The 20,815-nt window shown below is 28.5% G+C and overlaps 1 protein-coding gene across 1 annotated transcript; it reads left to right on the plus strand.

The window, feature by feature from the left end:
- The first annotated feature begins 10,812 nt into the window (after positions 1–10,812).
- Positions 10,813–20,296, plus strand: LOC145180480 (condensin complex subunit 2-like). The gene is made up of 19 exons (XM_090082818.1): positions 10,813–11,074; positions 11,234–11,324; positions 11,994–12,219; positions 12,385–12,446; positions 12,610–12,681; positions 13,047–13,245; positions 13,739–13,827; positions 14,755–14,830; positions 15,187–15,281; positions 16,028–16,062; positions 17,369–17,508; positions 17,784–17,896; positions 18,180–18,302; positions 18,526–18,565; positions 18,664–18,725; positions 18,813–18,938; positions 19,041–19,148; positions 19,736–19,933; positions 20,022–20,296. The coding sequence occupies exons 1-19, from the start codon at positions 10,863–10,865 to the stop codon at positions 20,103–20,105; spliced, it is 2,151 nt and encodes a 716-aa protein (XP_089938944.1). The 5' UTR covers positions 10,813–10,862; the 3' UTR covers positions 20,106–20,296.
- The last annotated feature ends 519 nt before the right edge of the window (positions 20,297–20,815 follow it).

Here is a 20,815-nt window from a genome sequence, read left to right on the forward strand (position 1 = left end):
ATAAAAATCAAGTTCCCATAAAACTGTACTTAATGAGTTTTAATTGTCAACCGACGATTAGTAAATCACTTTTTTTCATTGAAAAAACAATTTGTCTGTGAAAAATATTGCTAATGTATTTAAATTTTACTGTGAATCCAGGCTAGAATTTTTTTACTCGGTTATCAACGTTATTTTTATTGTTCTTGTCATCGCTTGAAAAAGTACCCAAGTAGATTGTCGATTGACAGTCAATTAAGACCTTGCATGGTGTTCTTCGAACTTTTTCTTCATTTGTGAATAATAACCAAAAGAAAAATTATAGTTTCTTGTGAAATTAGCTGATATAGGTAAATCAAATTTTATCATTTGAATGCAATATTTATCTAACTAAGGGAAAGTTCTTGGGCTTTTGCAAACTAACACCTAAGATGGGGATTAATCGGTAGTTATAAACTTAAGAATCTGTTTCAAGAGAAAAAGAGTAATTTTTACAAATTAAGCTGAAAACATAAGCTGAAGAACTAATTTGAAAAGAATTAGGGAAAATATCTTCTCAATCTGGCAGTAACTTTGGAGGATTGACTAGTTGATAATAATGTATGATATATGTTTTGAACAAAAATCCATCATTCATCAAACTGTCTCTAACAAGAAATTATAAAGAAAATCGAAAAGCTGGCTGTTTTATATGCTTTAAAAAGACTCAATGAGAATTAAATGAATATGTTAAGCGTAAAAGTATTGGAAGTTTTGAAAAAGAATATTGATTTTGAAGATGGCCCTGTCTCAAAATATGTTTGTGAAGGTTGCAGATCATCCATCAGAAGTCTTAGTGAGGGGCATTCTGCCTTACAACCAGAGCTTTTTGATTTTAAGCCTATAAAACTGTATAATTTGTGACGATGCAAGAGTTAAAGGAAAAGCTGTTCATATAATGAATGAACAAGCAGTTCAGACAAAAAAAAAGAAGAAATCCCAAAAGTATAGAAACGTTGTTCTATTCTAAAAGCTGTCTGACTAGTGTCAGTTAGGGAAAATTTCATTCCTGCAAAAGATCAGCACTTCAGCAAAATCTATTTGAGTTTACAACAAAAAACCAGGTTTATCATGCGACATGAGATTTGCTAACATCTGTGGCATTCAGAATCACTCCAGCATGCATCCGTGCTGCTGGGGTAACATCAGTTTCAGAGATCTTCATCAAACAGGGTCCCTAAAAACAATCGGATAAATCAAAAAAGCTTACAATCAATGTCACTGCCTGAAAAGTTATTAAAGCAGCAAATTACTTTGAAAATACGACTTACCTTTCAATTTTGTTTATAAACTTTGACAACCTACTTGTGCTTAGCATTATCCCTCTTTTGAAACAGCATCTGATGATTGGTGCTGTCTACTACATTCTGAAATGTCTTAAGAATGTGTTGGACTCTCTAAATGAATGGTTGACAAACCATCACATTAATCCTCAACCTATCCATGGTGAACATTTCCATGGTCCTGATTGCCGAAAAATTTTGAAAAATCTTCTGTAATATGCTGAGAGTCCCTGAGTACACAAGGCTATTCCAATAATTGATATTTTACAAAGGTTTAACAAAGTTGTTGAATCTTTTTTTGGAAAAAAATTGTGTCCCAAATATCAGGAAAAAATTTAAGAATTCAAAGCTTCATTTCTTTCAGCCAACCTTAGCACAACCCCTAAAGTTCATGCTGCTTTTTATCATGTTGAGTACTTCAATCAGAGAAAAGGGTGCTCATTTGAAATTTACAGTGATCAGGCTACTGAAGCTATCCACCATACTTTTCAAGCTTATTGGGATCAATGATGTGACTCAGCAAACCCAAACAACAAAACAATTTGCTCAAATACCAATTATTGACAAGGATTTTTTTTTTATCAAATAGAGAAATTTAACAGAAAAGTTATCCTTACTAATCTCTCAAAATATTATTTGATCTTTTCAAACTAAAAAGAATTTTTGTCTTAAACTGATGTTTATCAAATACCTGTTATGCATGAGATTGACAATGATATTTTAACATGAGATGTTAAAATATCATTGTCAAAAAATTAGGAAAGAATGTCTTTGATATAGTTAAAAAAATGAATCATTAAATATGCTGTAAAAATGCAAAACTGAGTTGTTGTTTGAGCTATAAAACCACCTTTTTTTTTGGTGAAATTTTAAATGCACTTTTTTTTTGGCATACTTATATGCCTGATTTTAAGATTTACATTTTTGTAAACTACAAAGAATGCTCTTTCAACCACCCAAAGGATTTTCTTGGGTCATGAGGTAAGGGGTAAACTTTGGGTAACAGTGTAAGATATCCTTAGATATATATTTGGATGAATCTTCTGCAAAAGGTTGAGGTATGTAGAAGGAACATTGTCAACTGAAATACCTATAAACTTATAATCTCATTTGTCCAACAAAAATTTTAATAAAGGTAATGTGGCTTTTTCCACGAAAACCTCTTTACAGTTTATCAAATGGTTATCGCAAAGCAGCGTACTAAAATAAAACTTATGAACATATTTATGGACAATTCTGTAATAACTGCTCTGCATTGGAGCAATGACTTGCTCTTGTTGTCATCATCATTATTATCATCTTCAGATTCTTCGTTTATATCAACCTCAATTTTTGGTGGCGCTTTAACAATAAAATCTAGCAAACTACTACACATCAATTTATCTTGCATATTGATATTGGTTTCTTCACCTACCAACTTTTTAAAGTGTTTTATTACATCCGTAAATCCACTTTTATTGTTCAATTGCATAATTGCATCAATAAACATTCTGTTACATTACACTTTGTTAGTGATTTTTTTAGTTATCATTACACTTAAAAATCATGTTGTTATTACCAATATTAATGTTAATATTACTAATAATTTTATCATTATTAATATTAAAGATCAGTATTGTTAATCTGCTGAATTAGTAAACTTTTTTTTAGGAATTTCCTAACCAAACCTGAAATCTAAATTGTTACTGTTAATCTTTAATTTCCATGACAGCCCTTCTATTTTTTCCTTAGTACCCTTCTATTTTTCCTTAGTAGTCTTATATATTTCTGATTTTTTTCCCTCTTCACCTATTTATATTTGATAAACTAAATTTTGGAAATTTCAAAATATTAGGTTGTTTTTTAAAACATGTGCTTGAAAAATCAAACAAGCTAAACTAAACGAGCCTTCGACGGATAAAAATGGTAAATATTTTACTTTATCCAACAAAGACTGAACCTACATTTTACATGGATCAGTGCCTCCCTACAACTTTAATTTTGAGTATTAAGAAATTTGATAAAAATGTGCTAAGAAAGAAAGGTTAATTTAGCTCAGATTTCAAATTGAAGGTATACATGCTCAACTTTTGGTGGAATTTTTTTTTTTAACCACTTTTAATTGAAAACAAAATAAGTTTGAAGTGTACTAAACGACCAAACCGTATTCGAAAACAGTTCATTTTAATAGACAGAAAGTAAAAGACAATGTAATGCCGTATAAAGCTTAAAATTGTTTTTGCAAAAACTAATAAAAATTCTAATATATTTACACCGATAATAAAGCAACAGTTCAATTTGTAAGGTTCGAGACAATTCTGTAACAATTATTTTCACTAGCAAATTAAGACCAGAGACAAACGTTAATTAAAAGATAACTGCCAAACCTGATTAAGAGAAGCATAATTCAGAGGTCGAAAAGGTGTTACTATTTGTATTTTTAAAGTAATAAAAGAATATATTTAAAAAATATATATATATTCGTAATGTTTATTAGACACTATAACGTACGAAAAGTTTTACGGTAAGTACTATTACTAGATATATACCGAGTCAAGAGTTTGCATGAGTTCTTATTATTTCGAGTTAAGGGTTTCCATGCCTTTACAATTTCGAGTCAAGATTTAGCACGTCTTTATTATTTTGAGTCAAAAGTCAGTGTGTCTTTATTATTTGCATTAAAAATACATTGCTAAAGGTTACCGTTAATCTAAAAGATTTAGCACTGTAACTTAAAAAATGAATGTCATAAGATAATGAAATGATAGATTTAGAATAAGTTTTTTATGGGGAGTCCATTTTTAATATTTAAGAATCTTTAAACCTTAACTTTTTAAGTTATAAGCAAAATGGATTTTTTCATAACTAAACAAGCTTGCACAGCATTTTGCAAAAAAGCAAAGTGTCAAAGAATTTTTCTTTCCTTAAAGTAACTTTAGTAGATGTTCTCTTACAAAAATGATGATGTAGTTGATCCTCTAGGAAATATAATCAACTTTTAGCAATACTTTTTCAACAAACGTATATTTTAACTGAAATTTAAACGTGTGTTAAAACGTGTATTTAAACGTGTGTTTAAACGTGTAAATACACGTTTTAACACACGTTTAAAACGTGTATTTACACGTTTAAACACATGTTTAAAGAAATAAAAACTGCTCTTCAAATTTTTCTTTTATCATATCAAGTATTCTATTTTTTTTGAACATTATTATCTGGTAACTAGTCCTAAAACGTAATAATGGCTAGAACATTTATCACTAAATTGTAGCAAATGGAAAGATGATGCAAAGCTACGAGAGTGTACCAATGTAAGGTTGCCCTTGCTCTTCCTCATTCGCATTCTCCACTATACCATCCCATCACTCATTTTCATTCATACTGGCAAAATATTGGTTCAGTGAAGACTCATTTACATCTAGTTCAGCAAAATTTCACTTGTCCAGCTTATATGCCATATGTTTCAGCCTCACTTGACATTTTAACAGCTTGCTTTCATGTAGATAGTGGTGTAAGTTGATGAGGATATCATCATTTTACCATATCTTTAAGATGCGATTCACAAAAGATTCGAAAATTGTTAAAGATTCCATGACCTGCATATCAAAGGGACTCTAAATACTCGCATCTATTGCGGCTCTTTTTAATGTTTTTCCTATAACATCATATGAAAATTTATCATGACAGGTTGAAAAAAAAGATCCATTCAGCTTTCACAGAAAATTTATTTCGAAGCATATATAAGTAAGCATACTTTTTATTTGTTTTTTTATTAGCCTGCAAAACCATCTAAAAAACATTCTTTATCTTCTTTATCTGTGGCTGTAAATATCGAGCTTGTGATTTCAAAACTTATATCATTGATTAAGCTAATAAAATAAAAGTCAAATCTTGCAACCAAACTACGAGCATCGATAAAATATTCTAGATTAAGATTCAGTTTTTAAACTTTCTTTTCAAAGCTCTTGTATCCTTTCTTTCTCATCTAACAAATTCTTAACTATTCGCATTTGTTTTTTATTATTATTGTTAAAGTTTTGTATATAAATAATTACTAATTAGAAAATTGTTACCTTCAATTTCATAGAAAGTTTAAATATTTATATTTTTTTATTAAGGATTTGTAAATCGCTTCCATAATTTAAAAATTGAACAAGACTTCTTTATTTTTTTTATGATATCTGCTTGATTAACATCCTTAATAGTTAGCATGTTACAATGCTAATTATTAAGGAGCATCGAATCGTAAATCGTTAAATATGGTCAATGCATCGTGTTCAATGCATCATTAAAGATGCATCGAAACACCCATTGTTAAACAATGCATCGAAAAACCTTCGTCGAAAGACTGAATCGTTGAACAATCCATCGAAAGAATAAAAAAAAAAATGTAAAAGCAGCTAGAATCAAATCTAAAATTTCATTTGGTCATTGTTATTTGCTTTTGTGCTACAATAATGGCAAATAAAATTTTTAGAAAAGAAGAAAATTTCAAATTATGTTTTGGAAAATTAAATCAGACTATAACATGTCATTTACTTTCTTCATCTTTCGTAAGCTCTCTTATATAAACAAGTTTTTCAACTTTAGATGCTAACAGATTTGTTCTCTTGTCACCACATATACTTCCAACCGTGGAAAAAACTCCTTTAGAGCTGGAGGAAGCTGCTGGAATTGCCAATGTTCTCCTGGCGAAGAGGGCAAGTTTGGGATTTTTAACTGATTTGTTCTTACGGTAACGAAATATATCCCGATTATTGGCAAAATAATCGGGAGATACTTCGCTACCGTAAATAGTTTTCTAACTCCACCTTGATCTCTGTCATCAAGGAGGTCCTCCCTTCCTGGTTATTTACCACTTTTCCAAAAATTCGGACCTTCAAGTTTTTGGAAGATCTTCTTAAGTTTCCAGCAGTTGTTTTTTCTTGTGGCTGTGTTTGTGTCATTGTGTCTTGTTGTGTCATCAATGAGAGATTGTAATGTGTTGGGTGAGGGGGTGTTCTTAAGTTCGCCCATGCACATGTAAAACACAGCTTCCTTCACGGATATTTTGGTCATGTTGTACATCTGCCCAATGCCATGTGATGTTGATCCTTTGTAACGTTGATCAAACATATTTGCATATGCATATTCCAAAATTTAGCTCCAAAACTTCCACATTCGGGAAACCTATCATTTATTTTCATCAAGTAATGATCAGTGACTACTTTCATCATGGGTTTGGGGAGATCATGTGATATTGACTGCAATTCGTCTTCCAGATCAAAGAGTTTTCAAATGACATGACTATTGAGACCTGGTTCTCTGCACTTGCAAGGTTGGAGAGTTCTTCAGATTTTTTTAATTGTTTAATCTCCTCTTCATCTGGCATTTTAATGACTAGATTTTTTTAAATATCTTTTTCTGCTACAATTTTGATGGCAGGCAGTAGCTCATTGACTGATTGTAATTGATGGAGCTCAATGTTCCATCTGGTTGAGCAACTTTGAGCTAGTTTGGTAATTGTGATACCTGGAATTTTCGATGCTTAGGCAATAAGTAAATATTTCGACTTCAGAGAATGATTGAAGAAGACAACCAGTCCTGTCATCTCATCACTTAAATCTTTCTACAACTCACATTTCATCAAATTTATCTTGTGATCAACACACCAGAACACATCATTTGTAACACAATTCTTTCCGGCTTTCTTCATGTTTGTTCTACCATCGCATGTTATTGTTGCACGTACATTTCGTCCTAAGTTTAGGTCTTTAGTAAAGCCATCCAATCTTTTTGCAATTTCTTCCTATGAATGTTTTCCAGCAAAGTGTTGTTAGGTGACCAAGAAATGATTCATTTAAAAATCCGGATCAACGTAATGTGCAGTTATAATAATGTATGCTGCGTTGGTAGTCTTGTTGGCCCACAGGTCAGACGTGAATGGTACTCCATCCAGATGAGGTTTGTCTTCATTAAATGTTTTATTAACTGTTGTCTTCATTGCATGGCATAAATCCGGAATTTTAGTTTGAGAAATTGTCCTTGAAGAAATTGGCTTATACTGTCCTTTTGTCCTAAATTTGTCACTTATACCTGTTGTGCTCCCACCAGGCACGTTGTAATCCTCACCACACTCAGTAAAGCTAGCCCTGTTTTCTTGATCTTGTTGAAGTAATCCCAAATTAAGGAAACATTTGGCATCTAGAAGGGAAAAATTTGAATCTAACTATATCGTACATCGTTCATCATCCATCTAACAATCTATATATATCAATCAATAAATAAATCTATCTATACATATATATATACATGTAATTATATATATATTTCATAAATAAAATGATTTCATGTTATTTGAAAGGACATCGTAAGGAACATAATCAGAAATTGAAAAAACAACTTATGTAAATAATTTTATACCATTTTATATAATTTTTTTTAAAATAACACATCGTAAATCGTTCAGGACACGACACGATGAGTTTTTCAATGCATCGAACACGATTGATCGACACATCGTTAAACGATATATCGTCGCTTCCTATTCATGAATTAAGAGTCAGAGTAGCAGGCAATATTTGGTCACTCATTTCAATACACTTAAAAAACGATTCTTTGAAGCAAATATAAAATCTAACACTTGTGGAATTTGGTGAAATTTGATTTTCAGGCGACCAAGGCAAACAGTATATAATTTGCAGGCGTGGTGCTACACAGGCTTTAAAGTTGATTGTTATTAATCAAAAAGTTAATTACAGAGTTAATGATTGTTTCAACTCTGCCGGTACCATTCTGTCACCACTCATAGTTCTTTCATAGTGTAGGGGGACCACAAAGCACCAAAATATCCAAGTTGGGTTGGCTGGAAGAGAATCAATTTATTCAATGGCTCTCTAAAGTATTCACACTAGCAATTAATTGATTCCAAGTAATTAATTTGGTTGAGTTTGAAATTTCAATAATTTAATAGAAGAAAGTTTCATTCAACTACAAGCAAAACTTTTCCGCTTTAGTGATGTATTTACACGAACATAAATAATTGCTGGATTTCAAAGCACTAGTTTGTTTTCACTTGATATCAGCAAAATTGATCAATCAAGATTACAGATTTCTCAAACATTTCAAGTACCATCTAAACCTTCTTCATCATCTTCATCCGGGTCTGCTTCATCATCCTCATCTCAATTTGCATTATCATCTAACATCAGTCAGCATCAAACCCTAACAATTCGTCAACTTCAAAATTTAACAACACCAGTGACTCCTGCTCAAACGTATCAAAGATTGCAACACTTTACAGAAAGACTCGAAAGCAATTTGGAAAATGTTTTACAGCGCCTCCATGATGACACAGAAAAAATAAAACTCAATATTCCGAGAATTAAAAGCCAGTGATTATATACATCTGAGGCGCTCGAAAAACTAAAGCAAAATGATGGAGGCCGAAAAGTCAACGCAATTAAAGAAACGGAAGACTTCTGTAAAGCTTTAAATGAAATTCACCAAGTAAAACATTTAAAAAAAACGGAGAAAATGTAAAGCCATCAAGAGGTGCAAATAATGTTGCAGAATTTGGGAAAAAGCATTGTCAATTCAAAACAACATGTGGTACGAATCTGAAGCTTCTTGTTGCAAGCCTTGAGTTTGTCAATCGTGTTTATCCAAAAAATACAAAATTGGTGAAGAGTTTTGTATGAAAAAATGCCGCGGACCTGCTACCGTCCATGAAACAATTAGAATTTGATTAATCAAAAAATAGCTTTTTTTTGTATATTTAATTTCTAACAATAGTTTTCATTTTATTTTTAATCTATTTAGCTTGATTTTTCTTACATTTTAATCAACTGTGATCACAATTTAACTCATTTATTTTAAGTTCATTGTTATCACAACTTGATTCCTTTACTTTAGTTAATTGTGATGACAGCTTGACTCGTTTACTTTTCCTCAACTACGAGGGGAAAAGAAAACTTTTTTTTCTTTATAAAAAATAAACTTTTTTTTTTTAAATTTTTAAAACATTTTTTCTCAATTTTTATGTGTTTATATAGTGTAAATAAATGCTCTATTAAATAAAAAAACTTAAAGCAAAAACATTTTTTTTGTAAAAAAAATAATCCAATTTGAAGCTAAACGGCTTGCTCCCAGTTTGCTCATTTTATGAAATTATTTTCTAAATTTACTCATTTATGAAATCATTTCTGAATTTTTTTTCTAAATTTCTCTGTGTAAATCAGCTTTAAATGGTAAATCAAGTCATAGTTTAAAGTTTAAATATCTCAAGAACCCTTTCAATTGGGTCCCCAAATTTTTCCGGCAAATTTTATTATCGAGTTCAGCTACAGCACCAAATTTCATACAAATTGAAGAAAAAGGTTATTAAAGTTTGAAAAAATTTCTCCAGTTGATATGGAATTACTCTTTTGAATATTAATCTACTAAACTAATCTACTGAACCAAGTGTTATATATATATATATATATATATATATATATATATATATATATATATATATATATATATATATATATATATATATATATATATATATATATATATATATATATGTATATGTATATATATATACTCTTTGCTAAGACGAGTTTTTCCGCTAATAAAGGTTAAAGGCCAAACTTCTACATCAGTCATTTTAACAAAATCGAATTTAAAATAATTTATGTAATAGAAAATTAAAAGGTTCTAAAAAAATGTTTGTTTAAACCTTCAGTACATTTCGCAGAATTTCTATTCGAATAAATCCGTTAAATTTATCTCACGAAATTTTTTGGTATTTTAAACCCATTAAAGATTTCAATTTTCATAACAATCTTCAGAATATTCGATAAATTTAAAAGACGTTGTTAACGGAAAAACCAAACGCCGAGACTTAAAGTAATTGTGTTCGAACTTTAAAAATTAGCAGAAAACTATCTTAAAATTTTTCTGATACTTGTTTTACTTAAAGTACAAACTACTACTGCATTCAACTTTCAAAAAAGACATTTCTAATACTTTGGTTTAAAAAAAAGAGAAAGAATTCATTTTGAGCGTTAATAATTATCCTAGCATTTGTTTAAAATTATTCGGTAACCGGCAAGAATGCACAAAAGCAACTTTCTGGCGGCAAACTATTGCTCTAAGTCAACGAAGATTTTGTGAATTCTATTTAGTTTTCCCTTACTCTGAAACCAAACTAAAAGTGATATACCTGTAAAATGAATATTGTTTCAAATCATCTTTATTAATATCACTTTAAAAATATATTAAATAGGACAAGTGCAGGCTTTAAGTTATCATAAGCGTCAAACTCTAAAAGATCCTAATCATTTACTAAGTATTTAGATATTACAAACTAGACTTGATCTAATCTTGGGAATAAAAATAGTGATCTGGTAATTTGATATGTGTTAATGCAGGGAGTAATTGAAGTTATTTTTTGACAAAAACAAAGCAAATATCTTTTAACTTAGTAAAATCAAAATTTAAAAAACTACCTACGAGTTTCAATACTGTCCAGTTATATGATTTATATAAGGTTTACAGGCATATCTCTATAAATAATTCTATAAATCTTTATCTTTTAAAGGAATAAAAATTAAAATGTCAGCATCAAGTACTTTTTCTACCCCTCCCAACCGTACTCATAAGCGTCGTCCTGTAAATTCGCCAGCACTTTCTACATCAATTGATCTAAAAGAAAATGATGATTTTGAAGAAAAAATGCTTAGACGTAAGTCAAAGTTACTGTCCAACAAAATACTTAGCCCTGGTGGTCTTCAAACATCACCTAAACGTACACTGAACCAAGAGAGGTAATTATTTTAAATAATTCTTATTTTAACATTAACAAATGATTTTTTGATAAGAGTTGTACAAAGTGGATGTATACAAAATATGCTGCAGCAGTCTAAGGAAATTAGTTAAATTCTTATTAGGTTTCTATAAATGTTTTTTTTTTTTTTATATTCAAGGAGGAAGTCAATAAATTTATGCCAGCTAGGAATGACAAAAGATCAACTTCAAGATCATTATTCAACTTGTTTGAAACTGTCTGCTGAAAATGTAAATTATCTTACTTTATTTCATATCTTAAGCATAAAGTTTTTTGAGAAACAAATATAGTTTATCTAAATTTTAATAAAACTAAGTATTATTTATCTGGGTTTATAACTCAACTGATTGTATCCTGATTCTTTACATAAAAAGAGGTTTATTAACTTCCATTGTACAGTTCTTTATTTGAAATATTTTTCTATTCTACTTTTTCCAATTCCAATTTTTATTGACTTTTCATGCAGCAAAACTTTCTAACCCTCTGAAAATATATTATTCTTGAATTTAAGTTGAGTGTAATTAATCTCCATCTTTTGGAAGTTTTTAAATTGTTTAATCTGATTGATTTAAAAAAATTTTCAACAACCCAATTTCAATAATTCTAATTTTTAATTCAAAATCATTTTTGGTATGGCCAAAATCTTTCTTTTTTAAAAATATCTTTTAAGACATAAGGGTCTGAAAATTCCACCATGTTATGTTATATTAAGTACTTTTCTACTTTATTGAAATTTAAAGTTAGTGATAATCAAATTGAAATATATCTTAAACTAATAACTTAAGTTATTTATTTTGTTTTAAACTGCAATCAATGTGAATAATAAGGTTTTTAAAGAGATAATTGTTGTTGTTTCTTCCTTCATTCTTCTCCTCAACTTTTCAGTTTTCTTCATTCAGAAAATCAATGCAAAGAATGCATTTGGATTGCATTTGATTGATTATATGAAAGATCTTTTAAAACAATCGCAAAATGAAAATGATGGTACAAATTTTTTGCTTGCAAGTTGTACATTAGATGCTGGAGTTAAAATTTATGCTTATCGTGTTGATTGTATCCATAGTGAAGCTTATAAAATTCTAAGTTCATTGGGGCGAGCAACAGTTGATAATGAAGAGGATAATGGTACTTTATTGATTATCTATATTACATAAAAAAAACTGTTTTATGTCAAGAAAAAAATAGAGCTAGTTTTTTCATTAGAATTAAAGAAATAAAAAAAATTTTTTTTCTTTTCTTTTTACAAAGAAAAATAGTAAATACTTTTTTAAAATAATGCTTTTTTACTAGAACAAGACAAAGATGTTGTTGAAGAAGCCACTCAGCAAGTAGAGAAAAAGAAAATCCGTAAAGTAATTTTTCTTTTGATATTAATAAACTAAATGAAATGAATTATTACCAGCAACAAATGACTATTAATCTTAGTATAGAAAACTTGTTTTTGTTTTGATTTATACAGGAGTTTATTGTACTGCATCATATTTAAAATAAATTAGGTAAATATATTTTTTTTAGAAATGTTCTGGTAAAACAATAGAAAAAAATTTAAAAAACATCAACTGTGATCGATTTGACTTAGAATTCGAGGTAAAAAAACTTCTTAAGTTATGTGTTTGTTTGTTTTTTACTGATATCAATGCTTTATTGTTGGAAATAACCTTTAGTTTGATGATAGCACCTAAAAAGTGGATGAGAAATCCATTTTATTGGACTTATGTTATATACCTCAAGATATTTATTGGTACTTAAATGTAAATAAAACTTTTCATTTTTTCTGGAGGTACCCAAGTACAGATTATTAGCTAGTAGCAGTTAAGCCCAATATTTAAGGCTAGATGTTTAAAGTAAATCTTGAATTTTTGTTTAAAATAACCAGATTGCTAATTTAACAGAATACTTTATAACCTGATATAGACCTTTGTATATTTTTGTATTTTATAATTAATTTCTAGAAAGATCCATTCTTTCAAAAGACAGCAGCAGCATTTGATGAGGGAGGAACAGGTGGTTTATTAACACTTCAGTTAAATTCAAAATCAGATAACTGTGATTTAATGATGGACTCTTCTATTCGAGTAAATGATATACCAATTGTTGCTGAGGGAGAGACTACTGCTGATGATCAGATGGTTGATTTAACTTTTTTAAGAGGTACATGTTTCAACTAAAAGCATTTCAAGAGTTTTCTCATAAAATTTTGGTTTCAAAGAGAAAATCTTTTTTCAAACAATTATTCAAGTGTTATCTTCTCATCTGTAAACTATAACTGATTTAGCTTTATGCACATTTATTGTGACCTTGAATTTATTAAAAATTTGTAATTACAAAAAATTTGCCTGCAGTGACTTTATTTTTTGCTTACTTTAATCTAAATCACTTTATCAAAAAGAATGTGTATGTTCATACAGATTATTATAATTTTGACTCTTATAAGAAAGAGGTTATCTTAAATATCTTATACTAGGAAAAGCTGTCAAAATATTACTTTTGGAAAAGCTGTCAGAATACTCATATTTTATATGAGAAAAAAAAAGCAACATAAAATATAAAAGTTACAATCATTTTTGTATTGAAAAAAGTAAAGTTCAACAATTTCATGTGCCCTGGGGATATTTGCCTTTAACTATAAGTTTTTTTTTTACAGATATGTATTGTAAAGTTCCTATTGACACATTGGAAATTTGCCCGCAGTTTAGCTCATTCAAATTTACTGGTTGGAACAGAAATTCTTCAGTTTGTTTTATTTCATTTTTTATAGTTTGATTGTATGTGTGTTTTTGGTTTACTGGATTGTTTGTCTTTATGTTTATCATAGAATGCAGTTTTGTCACTTATTTTACTTTTACTAAATATATTTACATATAGAGTTTTCAGGGCTTTCAAAACTAATTTTAAAGTGGATGGCCACAATTACAGTGGCTGATGATGGTTGATATTATAAGAAATTTAAAACTAGAAATTCGGTTGTTAATGGTACATACAATTCACAAGAAGTTGCCTATTAGAAAACAATAAATGATTTAAACTTTCTTACATCTATTGTATTCTTTTTCTTACATCTATTGTACTGTTTATCTTACATCTATTGTACCCTTTATCAATATAACTTATCAATAGTATCATTGTTTGTGAAACAAGTTTTTTGAATCAAGCTGTTAGTACTTAGTGGTGCAATCTTTGTTTTGAATTCTTGTTTGCAAAAAAAAAAGAAAGAGAGCACAAGTACAATGTCTAACACCAATCATCATCCCTAATATACAGATCAAAATATAAAAGAAAGTTTAAAAATAAAACTATTTGGTGTAATGTGTTCTATAATTAATAAAAAGTAGAAGAAAAAAAGTCTAGTTGCTATAAAACAAATTCTTTTGAAATTCTTTAATTGTACTTGTGCTTTTTTTTTTTTTTTTTTTTTTTTTTTTTTTTTTTTTTTTTTTTTTGCAAATGAGAATTCAAAACCATGATTGCACTACTAAGTAGTACCAACCTGATCCTCAGGTCTTTTTTCACAAATAATGATATCATTGATAAGTTACATTCATAAAGGGTACAATGATGTAAAATAAAGGGTACAAAAGATATAAGAGAGTTTAAATCATTTATTGTTTTCAAAATTAATGCAATTTCTTGTGATCTTGTTTAAGTTTTAAAATATTTTAGATTAACTCATCAGCTGCCACTCACGAAGACAACAGTTTTAACGATAATATTCACAAATTTGATGTTAATGCTCCAGGTGGATTTTGTAGTATTTAAGTTGATTAATGCTTAAGGTGGATTTTGTAACAATAATTGCTTAGTATGCAGTTAAATCCTGGTAACTTGAACATAGGTTAACTTGAACTTTTATTATCTTGAATTATTTTCTTTGTTCTTTTGAAAACTCAATTGTGGAAATGGCTTTACTTAAATAAAACATTTGCTGAGTCAAACCATTTACTTGGTCTATTGAAAGTTTGACTTACAAGAATTTAGCTTTATTAATTATTTTAATATTTTAGTAAATAGTTTAGTGCTATTTTGAAAAATATTGTTAAAAATGTCAAGTTAATTATTGTTTTAAGTTTCTGTTTAAATGTTTTCTTGTTTTAGTTTTACCAGAAGCAATGGATACCTCTGAAGTAGGAGTCAGTGACTATACAATGGACTTAAATGATAATGATGAAGTTGAAGAATTTAGAGAAAGGGTATTTAAAGTTGTTGCAAAAAAAAAAAAACATTTATTTTAGTACTATAAAAATATGGTTTTCTATTACAAAGCTATATTTTTATGATAATAAAAAGTATGTATAAGTAAAATAATAAAATACCAAAACTGAGTAATAGATTGTGACTAAATACTAAGCATTAAGTACCTCTAACCTCTATTTTTATGCTTGATAGTGTGAGTTAAGTGCAACTTACATGTTAGTGCCAAGTAACCTTTATATATAAGTGCTACATAAGAATTTTATTAAGATCTGCATAGGTTTCTTGTGAAAACTATGCCCTTTTTTTTTTTTTGCCTCAATATTGTTTGTTTTTTTGATTTATCTCTAAAAGTTAAAAAATAGAATTTATTTTTGCTGTGTAAATGCCATTTTTAGAATATAAGGTTTTCATAAGTTTTTATATTAGTATTCAGTTTTTGCTTTAATTTCAAACATAAATAATTGTTTTCCATAACCCTAACTGTCTCTGAAGGTAGATATTTAACCCCTATGATACTTTAATTATTGCCTTCTGATAAGATTTAATAAAGCAATTGATGTATTTAATTTTATACACTCTTTTATAGAAGATTAAATGGTATTTTGCAACTAGTTACAGTTGCTTCTATTTTTAAAATTGTCACAACAAATTCTTGTAGTTTATTATTGATAAAGTTGTAACTGTAAAAATTTTTTCAAAAGAATAACTAACTAAAAAAAATGATGTATCTTGTAATATTTAGGATATGCTTAGTGGTATGGACAGTGAACTAGGAAGGTAAAAAATTTTGGAGATGTATATATTTATTCATGTATCAGTATCAAGTCATTTTTTATTTACAAATTGTTTTAAATATATATTTCTCTTTGCAATTATGAATATTAAAATTTTTATATTTAGTTAAATTCAAGAAACCAAATCTGTTATATCTTGCATGTTACCAATAAGTAATTTTCATGCACTGTTTTATATTTTTATAAGCAAAGTTTAAATTCACAAAAGTAACTTAGATTAATGTGTGTTATTAGATTAATGTATGGTAATCTTTATCAAGTATGATTAGTTTTTTAGGCTCTAATATATATACTATTAAACAGGTCTTAGCAATACATTAGTAGTCAAAAAAATGAGAATACCTCCTTTGTTATCACTTTTTGTTTTATAACTTTGAAATTTACTGTTAGAAATTTGATTTGATTTTTATGGTAGGTAGTTGTTGGTAGTGCTTTTTGATTTTGATTGCTTTCCTCATTTTTATTGTGATAATTCAAATTTTTTTAAACCATTTAATGAGAATGGCATGTTTCATCTGATCATTAGATTTTTAGATTAAAAAAAAAAAATTTCTTTTTTCTTCTAATGGTCCCGAAAAATCAAGCTAAGATGATTTATGAAGAGGCATTTCAAAACCATTTGTTATTTTTGGCAGAACATTTTTAAAGCTATCTTAAAGCATGCATATATTTTTTCACAGTTTCAACACTGCAAATAATTTTTTTTTTCTTTGCACAATTCTGTTACCAATTGAATTACTGGTTTTCATGGATAACCTATTGAAATGATCCTGCTTTTTTTTCTTGTTTGTAACATGAGGTTGTCCTGCACATTGCTCTTTGTATTATTAGTGATATTAGTAAATTGTACTGCAACTATTTCACCTGTATGATTTCTTTTGCCCTTGCCATTCTGTAGGATAATGACTTATAGCTAAAACATTGTTTTAATGTGTAAAAATTTCTTAAATATTGCATACAGAAAAATATTAAAAAGTAAATAGTCTAGTTATGAATTTTGAAAATTTTAAACGCTATGAAATACCACAATATAGATAAAGAAAATATTGAAAGTCAAGAAGAAGCTACCATAAAAACTCTATCAACTTATAACAGTAGGTTCCAAAGTTATCAAGCAAAAAGTAATAACAAGTCCTTTTGAATGCTGCTATTATGTCAAAGCTGTTTAGTTTAAACATCCAAATATTTTTTTACTTTTATTTTTTGATATCTTTAAATTTTGTGAATTCTAAGAAACAAAGTTCTGTTAGTATTTAAAGATTATTTTAAAACTTGCTAAATTTGTTTAGTCGTGCAACATTGATTAATGTGACTGGTTCCGACAAATTAACTTTATCAATAGAACCCAGTGAGTATTCCTATTTTAATCAAGACTTACTGTCGCTTTGGGCCGGACCTCTTCATTGGAAAGTGAAGCCAAAATCCAAAGGTAAAATTTTTTGTTGTTGTTGTGTTTTTAAAGTTTTTGTTTTAATAGGAATTTCTGGAAATTTGTAAAAAATTTTATCACTTAATGCTGTTACATCTTTGTGAGAGAAAATAAAGACTTCAATGCAAAACAGAGAGATTTTTGTTATTAAAGAAAATTGTAGTGACAAAAAAGATTCTGATCACAGGAAAATGGCTATTGTAATGAGAAATTAGAGAAATAGAAATTTGGAAATAAATTAACATTTTCTAATATTATTTGGTTTAATGTTGTAGATCGAAGCACAACTGTTTCAGATACTTCAAAGCGTTTAGTTAAAAAAAAAATTGCTCTGAGAATAAATTTTGATGAGGAACTTAACTTTAAGAAGCATTTTAGTTCAGGAAAAGTAAGTCAATAGCTTTTTTTTCTTTTGTTATCCAAGCCTTTTTAAAAAATATTTTCACTTTTTTCAATATCTGTATAATTTGATAAAATGCTTTGTTAATGCTATTATAGTTAATGTGCTTTTTAAAACAGTAGCAAATGACATTATGTCTATAAGTATTTTTAATAGAAGTACTTTTTCTTATTTCTAAGTTTTTGCCGTTTGCATTAAGAAATACAGTTATAAACTTAATTATGTTTGTTAAAGATTAATAAAAAAGTTCAAATTGTTCCTTCAATTTTAGGCAGCTACTCATTTAAAAGATTCAACATTAGAGAAGTATGCCTCTCAAATGACAATCCTTCCTGAGGATTTGCATTACACAGCTGATAACTTATTTAAGCTTTGGTTAATGCCTTTATTATCTGTAAGTAAAAACAAAATGATGAAATATCACTGCAATCAATTTTTGACTTAAGGATTGACATTAATAAGTTATTTGTATTACGTGTTTAATGATAATTTTAGTATATATTTCTGGATAGTAATATTTGTATCTACTTCTGAGGATTTATTGGTGATATTTTTATACTTCTGGGAGTTTATTGTATTATATTTTATGATATTTTTATTGCATTAAATTTATTCAGCTCCGTAAAGTAGTTGATACAAAGGAACTTGAAAATAAGAGTAAGTGTTTATTTTTTAAATGTTTCCTACGCAATAATTGAAAAAATATTTCTTCACCTTTGTTTCTTTTTTTTATAATTATTATTATTATTTTTTAGACCAGGAATTATATGACTATAACAACAAAAATGATAGAGAAGGGTTCTGTCCTGCTCTAGATGTAAGTAAATATTTACATATATATTAACAATGAAAATTTATGTATGTATTTATGTACAGATGGATGTTATAAATATTTTTGGTGTAGGAAATAGGTGGTGACAACTATAGTGATGATGATGCAGGGGACAATGATATAATGACTGGAGATGCAAATTCACCTGAAGCTTTATGCACCAGCGAAGGTTTTGATCTTGTTGCTCAACCTAATAAGGTTGGTGTTTCTTTTAAGGGATTTTTAACTTTTTTAAATTTCATAAAGAATTAAAATTCGTGACCCTCTATTTACCAACTACTTCTAGGTCTTGTTTTTCAGGTTCGTTTTATTGATATAAATTATGCAAAAGCAGCAAAGCGAATAGATATTAAAAAGCTAAAAGGAACAATGTGGAAAATGATAAAGAAGGACGGAAATTCTGAAAAGGCAAGTTTTTTGATTTTATTTCTAGATTATCAAAATTTAATTTAGTTATAAGTTTTCATTAGGGGGCGCAAACTAACTTTTTCCATTCCCAAGTTAGTGGGAAATTTTGATGCAGATCATGGGAAAGTTTTTTATAAAGAAAATACACATTTTAAAAATTTTTTCCATGTATTCCCTGTATTTCTTTGATGGTTCGTCATACTTAACAAGTATTTATATGTCTCTTAATTGCCTTTTTAAAGTTGCTGATATAGAAAACAGTATTCTATTCACTATTATTCGTTATTTTACGAAAAAGCCAAACGTCAATGCTTAAACAAAGGTTTATTTTCTTAAGTTATTTTATTACGTTACATAGAAACTTGCCCAGCATCAAATAGCAAACAGATATCTGTTTAACTTTTCAGTAACTTTGTGGTATTGCTTGTTAAGTCGTTTAACTATAAGTAACTCCATACCATCCGTATTATTTTCAGTATTTTTTTTTTTTGACTGTTAAAAGAATAAGTTGTACAAAAGTAGTGCTGCGAGCCAAAATATTGTTTACGTAATGTGGTGTTATAGACTCAAAAGCTTTTCTTCATCAGGAAAATAACGAAAAAAATAATATTCCGAAACCGATCGTAAGATACGAAGACGAGGTGTCCGACTCTGAGCCTTTCGAAGGCATGTATTCTTTTAAAGAGATGTACAAGGCGTTACCTTTGGAAGTCTCTAGTCACATGGCAAAAAATCTCTCAACACCGATTGCATTTGTATGCTTATTGTACTTAGCTAACGAAAAGGTAACTTTTAAATGTAGAGTTTTAAATAAAGATTTATAGTGTTTGTATTCACCATTATATGCAGTTCATTACCAGTCCTTTATTTTAGAATCTAAAGTTAACTGGAACTGACAGCATGGATGATATTATCATCGAAAGTGCAGAAGTATCGACGAACATTGCAAAATGTTAATTTTAATATTTTACCGAAAATTAATAATTAGAGTTTCTTATTTAAATTATGTGCAGCTATTTTATTTTTTAATTATAAATGACAAACGAAACTTGTAGAACAGAATTTAGAATGATTTTAAAAGTAAAATGCTTTAAAGTGTCGAAACTAAAAACGAAAGAAGGCCTTGCTTTTTAAGCAGCCTAAGATGCTCTTGTTTGATTTTTTTTTTTTTTTTTTTTTTTTTTTTTTTTTTTTTGTATTTTGATGAGAAAGACTAAACACTTTTATTTATTTTAATCCAATACCCATCTAACCTAATTGGGAATTTGTTAGGTATGTACATAGTCTTCGAATATGTTGATGTTTAACGTTTCGTCGCTGGTTTGTAAATTGAAATAACATGCTGATAGGTTTTTTTAACACAATCTACGAATTGTAACATTGCTATTATTATAATTATATATTTAAAGCCAAGATACGAACTAAATTAGCTGGTGAGAATCAGAATGGTGTAAGTCAAAAAAAAATTTTTTTTTACTAAAGTCAATATTTATGATTACAATGCATCATTCTGTTAAATTTGAGCTTGGTGTACGCCATTAGTAACTAATGACTTATACATATTGCAAGCTGCTTTGGCAACGCTCTTCGATAACCAACGGAAAGTTTAGAAGGCGTCAATCTGCTTATGTAGTTATGTTACGTCCGGCGATCTAAACTCATGATTC

The sequence above is a fragment of the Hydra viridissima genome, unplaced genomic scaffold (assembly GCF_058129835.1).
Source record: "Hydra viridissima isolate aposymbiotic clone 2 unplaced genomic scaffold, HvirCarnegie_v1 scaffold_3, whole genome shotgun sequence".
In the NCBI taxonomy this organism is placed as follows: domain Eukaryota; kingdom Metazoa; phylum Cnidaria; class Hydrozoa; order Anthoathecata; family Hydridae; genus Hydra; species Hydra viridissima.

Bases quoted from the DNA above. Each gene is read 5' to 3' on its own strand.
- LOC145180480 (XM_090082818.1), top strand. From the start codon at position 10,863: ATGTCAGCATCAAGTACTTTTTCTACCCCTCCCAACCGTACTCATAAG. The intron at 12,682-13,046 runs GTAAAAAAACTT...ATTAATTTCTAG, and splicing joins GATTTGACTTAGAATTCGAG to AAAGATCCATTCTTTCAAAA. The intron at 18,566-18,663 runs GTAAGTGTTTAT...ATTATTTTTTAG, and splicing joins AAAGGAACTTGAAAATAAGA to ACCAGGAATTATATGACTAT.